Source organism: Muscardinus avellanarius (genome assembly GCF_963383645.1).
Source record: "Muscardinus avellanarius genome assembly, chromosome: 17".
Classification (NCBI taxonomy): domain Eukaryota; kingdom Metazoa; phylum Chordata; class Mammalia; order Rodentia; family Gliridae; genus Muscardinus; species Muscardinus avellanarius.
This window is the reverse complement of record NC_137803.1, coordinates 28,564,610-28,570,219: the sequence shown is the minus strand read 5'-3', so window position 1 is coordinate 28,570,219 and position 5,610 is coordinate 28,564,610. Positions and strand designations below refer to the sequence as shown.

General features: G+C 47.2%; 1 protein-coding gene across 1 annotated transcript; it reads right to left on the bottom strand.

Moving 5' to 3' along the window:
• Positions 1–3,907: 3,907 nt before the first annotated feature.
• Positions 3,908–5,170, bottom strand: LOC308276094 (elongin-A3-like; the record flags this gene model as incomplete). Its single annotated transcript, XM_080714689.1, has 1 exon — positions 3,908–5,170. One exon carries the CDS (start codon positions 5,168–5,170, stop codon positions 3,908–3,910), a length of 1,263 nt encoding a protein of 420 aa, XP_080570815.1.
• Positions 5,171–5,610: the final 440 nt, after the last annotated feature.

The following is a 5,610-nucleotide window of genomic DNA, read 5'->3' as shown; positions in this document are numbered from 1 at the left end:
TCCCCAGGTTGCTAAGTAGTTTGCTTATTTGCTTCTTCTCCCGCATCATTTCGTTAAGCTTGATTGGTAAACTGTAACTCATGCCTCTGTAGGAAATACTTGCAAAGCTGGACAGGGGACTTCTACTACTGAGACTATGAAAAATAATAAGTGTCAGAGGCTACTCAATCTGAGTGAGACCGAGACTAGACGTACCCTTCAAACCTAAAAGAATGAGAAAGTACAACCATGAGCAAGTAGTAAGTCTTCTCATCTATCAAAAGGGAAAAATAGACCATAGAAGGCTGTTTTGAGGTCCAGTGTGGAGCAGTCAATGGGACTGGTATGCAGAGTGCCCAGGGAGGATTTGGGCCAGTGAAGCCCTGACAGGTGTCAATTAGGGCGGGGTCCACCCAACATGCCCTGAGGGATATGGGTGGAGCCTGAGTTTAGATAAGGCAGGCTTTGGCCCTGGGGCCTCATTCTGTCCTACAGGGTGCACTGTACAGATGCTTCCAGGCTGAGCTCCAGCACTGAGAGGACCTGAGGCAGGACAACCCAGCACTGCTCAGCGACCACTGCGAGGACCGGGGTGACCGGACTGAGTTCTCTGAAACACTGTCCTACTCTAGAGAGGACAGGACTGAGACCTCCCAAGCTAGTGACACCAGAACATCACCAAGAAGACGAGCCAGGGACAGTGATGGCGAGGCAGCGGTCACTGTAACCGTGCGCAAGCTGCAGGTGTGTCTAGCTGCCACCCATGACCCCGTGGAGCTACAGAATTCTTCCAAAAGATTTACAAAACAAAAAAATAAAAAAATATATCTATCAGTGCCAAACATGGTGGTTCACACTTCTTTTTTTTCTGTACTCAGGAGGCAGAGACTGAAGGATCACAGTTTTGGTGGCAGCTTTGGCTACCTGGCAAGGCATTGTTTCAAAATGATTAAAAACAAAAGGTTTGGGAAAGTAGCTCAGTGATAGAAAGCCCTTGTGTTTCCAAAATAGAAAACCAGCGGAGCTCCTGACATGTGCTTGTGATCCCCGCTATAAGGGCGGCTGCTGTGGGAGGCTGGATGCAGCATACATTTTTCAGATTAGCCTGGACAATCTGGGAGCCTCATCTCAAAGGAAGAAACAAACAAAATCCCCAAAGTAGACCAAAGACTCTTCTGTACTCACACATCCACATGTGATTTCCACAGGGAACTCCAGATATCAAAACTCTGAGAACACTTTAGAAAAAACTATTGTAACTGTATCATTTACAAGTGTATAATCAATCCAATAGGAACAAATGAAACAAATGATGTTTCAGACCTCTGAACTAACAGGGTCAGGAAAAAAGGTAATATTCTAATATGACAATGTCCCTCATTCATATAGGTATCTATACCTGTTAACAACCTCATAGCCAAGGGAATCAGCAATGGCGATATGGCCACTCAGTGCATCCCAATAAGAAGATAAGGCTGGTTTACTGGGAGATCAAGTGATAGAGTGAATACATCTGGTTCAAAATAAATTCTGTGGTCACATTCTCAAATGCAGATATGACTTTGCAAATAGTATGCCAGGAATGAAGAAGGGAACAATTCAAAGTTAATTCTCTATAGGGGGTTTCACTGTCAGTGTAGGTTTTATGCAGATGGAAGAATGTAGAGTGTGGTTTATGTAGATGGAGAGAAACATATCAAGTGCTGTGTGCATGCATGTTTGTATCTTTTGACACTCACTGTGATATATTTTTTATTTTTTTGTTTTGTAAATCTTTTGGATGACACCGTAAGTGGCTTAATTGTATTTTTGGACTTCATGTTTTGTCTGTTACTCATTCTAATTGGAGTGGCACTGTTAAATTATTTTCGTGTCTGTGTGTTTATGTTTGACAGAAGAATAACATTTACAGTGTGCTACCTCTGAAGTACACTCCCAACACATTTAATTTCTTATCTGGAAATGATATCTTTCTAAGGTCAGCTGTGCAGGCCTCCAACCTGTGATCATCCCGTGTCAGCCTCGAGATCCTGGGATTAAAGCATGAGCTATCCCACCCAGGTCCAAACTCACTTTAGGAACACAGCAAGTAGGTAACATTCCTCTCTCTCTAGGATGCTGAGCCCACCAGGTCACATTTCTCCCATGAAGCCCCTGCTCCAGCGCTGCTGCATTGGAGATGAAGTTGCCCTGACTTGAGCATTAGCGACACACTCAACCCCAGCGTTGTGTAAAAACACTTTTGTCGGTTTCATGCCCATCATAGTGAGTTCAAAAGTGCAAACATACATGCACACAGCACTTGACGTATGTCCCTCCATGTGCCACACCCGCACTCTACTTTCTTCCATATGCATCAATCTGACACCGACAGTGAAACCTCCTCATAGAGACATAACGTAGACTTGTTCTCTTCCCCAGTCCTGGTTTTACCCTATTCAGTACTTTTTCAAAACAGTACGTTTTTCAAACCTATTTCAGCATTTGAGAAATTCATCATAGAATTTATTATGTAACAAGATCCATTCACTCTATTCCTTGAATCTCTCCTAGTAAACCAGCCTTGCCTGATTGTTGGGATGCACTGAATGGCAAAACAGATATTGCTGAAACCTTGACTAATGTTTGTTAAGAGTTAGAGACATCTACATGAATGAGGGACATTGTCAATTTAGAATATTCCTTATTTCTCTGACCCTGTTATTTCAGAGGTCTGAAACATCTCTTCTAAAATATATTTCTATTGTATCCATGGGAACTCTCATAAAGATTGTTTAAGAACCAATTCTGTACTGCTATTTTTGTTAGTGTGTTTTTATGTGGCGTCTCCCTCTGTTAATCAAATTTACCTTGAACACCTGAGCTCACTCAGTCCTCCCCCCTCAGTATATTTGGGGCAACTTCTTTCCTACATGTTGTCCAAGTTTGAATTTATGTTTTATACTCCAACATCTTAATCTTTTTATGTTTGTTTCTTTGTGGTCCTGAGGGTGGAACCCAGGGCCTTTTTCCACATCCAGACTATATCTTAGACCTATTTATGCTTTTTTTTGGAAACAGGGTCTCCCTAAGTTGTTGAGGCCCTCACTAAGTAGTTGGGGCTGGCTGCCAACCAGTGGGTTCCTCCTGCCTCAGCCTCCCAAGTGCTAATTATAAGCGTATGGCGCCCTGCTTGGCTGCAAACGTTTTAGTCTTTTAACTAACTGCTTGGTCTCTCTTCTAGGTAGAATTTAATTACTTCGTGATAAGAACAAAATACCATTTTTATTACTATTTTTTTTTTTACTGTACTGGGTATGGAACGCAGAGAATTTTACCTCCAAGCTACAAGCCCAGCCTATTTTTAATTCTTTATTTTGAAACAAGTTCTCACTAAGTGCAGAAGTCCACACTAAGTATCTGAGACTCTCCAACAATCTGCAATCCACTTGTCTCAGCCTTTTTAGACCTAGGTGTTTTTTTGTTTTTGTTTTTTTTGTTTTTTTTCCCCCAGTGCTAAGGATGAAAACCAGGGGCCTTCTACCTCTGGGCTACACCCTCAGGCCTATTTTATATTTTATTTCAAAATAGTTCTCAGTATGTGGCAGAGGTCCTCACTAATTGTCTGACTGTCCACCAATCCTCAATCCTCTTGTCTCAGCCTCAGGACTGGATGATGAGAGTGTACCAACAGAGCTTGCTCTAGAACACACTTTTATTAAGTACTTTATTATTATAAAAACAATGAAGCTATACAATACAATTGCTCTGAAGAGGCAAATTAACTAGAGAAATGGAGGAGACACAGGAGACAAATTAAGTACAGAAACGGAAAGGCCTTTTGTCGCCATGGGAAAGCAGAGTGCACGCTGACCTCCCGCAGGACTCCATGTCCAGTCTGTACCCTGAAGCCTCCTTGGCAGTTCCCTGTCCCAGTCAGGGCCTCAGTTCACTTCCGGGAGAGGATCTTCTTGTAATCCTTCAATGTCTTGGCCATGAGCGCGCCCATTTTCTTAGCAGTGGGTTTCTTTGTGTTGAGCAGTGGCGCCAAAGGAGGCCTGGCAGAGTTGGGAGCGGCCCCAGTGTGCCTGTTGCCTGGGGGGTTGGAGTCACTGCCGGAGGGGATCTGGCCATTTTCAGTGGTGTGTGTGGCTGCTCCTGGGATGCGCACATTCTCCTGTCCCCCTGGCACCTGCCATGGCGACTTGCCCACAGAGCTGAAAACAATCATCTTGGTTCTCCGGCCTTGGCGCTTCTGGGCCTGTGCAGATTGGATCGTCTGGGTCAGGCCCTGGAGTCGCTGCTCCCGGGCATCCTGCAGCCGCTGGTACATCTCCCTCCAGGACTCCTGCTCCTGGGGCTTCTCTCCCTTATGGTCCTTGAGACAGCGCCCTTTCCAGAGCTCGTCTGTTCCTCCCACTGCTGCTTGATGGTGTTTCTTGGGGTGACAGAGCTCATCAGGAGTGCACTTCTCCAGCCTGGTTTCAAGCGCAGAATACGGGCCTATTCCCCCACCCAAGAGGTCGTTTATGCTCTTGGGCAGATGCTGCATGTCCCGCGGGTTCAAGGTGGTCTTGGGGAGGTGGGAGAGCCGTTTGGAACCAGCAAATACTGGCATCCTAGCATGGATTCTGCGTCCAGGAGACACAACCTCCTCCTCTTTCAGGGAGGAAGACAAGGCTTCCTGGTGGATTTGCAGGCAGGACCCCCACTCCTGGGCAGGAGGAGCACTAGAGTGGACCTGCTCTCCTGGGAACAGGAGTTGTGGGGCTGCTGGCCGCGCTTCAGTGGAGACCTTTCTGCGCTTGGCTAGTTTGGGGTTCAGTTTCTGTCCTTTCCTGGGGCTATCAGGAGGTCTTTTGAGGACGGTGTTCCAGTCACTTTCCATCTCCTCCTGAAGATAATCCACGGGGTGCATTCGGGACAAGCACTTCTCAACATACCGCTGATGGGACTCACACTCCTGGAGTGCTTGCTCCAAAGAAACCAGCCTTTCCCAGCAGTCTGCCAAGTCCCTGGCCAAGGGGCCCACGAGCTGGTGCTGGCACAACCTCTTGACTGCCCTGTGCACGCCGGTCTCCTCCAGGATGTCTGCTGCAACGGGCAAAGCAGAGAGCATCTTCAAAGATTTCTGCAGCAACTCGGGGTCCTGGGTGGCAACTAGGCGCGCCTGCAGCTTGCGCACAGATTGCAGCGCCCACTGCTTCGCCATCACTGTCCCTGGCACAACCTGTGCTGTGCGAAGCCTGGTGTCCTTGGCTCCTCGGGGCGCTGTTTTGTCTTTGGTCAGCGGAACGGTGGTTCTGGGAGCTTGATCCAGTCACCCCGGTCCTCGCTGGTGGTCTCCGCTCAGTGCTGGGTATTCCTGCCTCAGGTCCTCACAGTGCTGGAGCTCAGCCTGGAAGCACCTGTGCAGAGCACCCTCTAAGAACAGAGTGAAGCCCCAGGCCCAGATTCTGGCTTTATATATATGCTCAGGCTCCACCCACATCCCCTCTGGGCAGGGTGGGTCGACCTTGACCTAATTGATACCTCCCAGGGCTTTATTGGCTGCCCCTCCAAGTCATGGCGCCCTGTCTTCTTTCTCCAATGAACTCCCCACATTGGGCCTCAACACAACCCTTCTCTGGTCCTTCTATGATTCCCAATTGA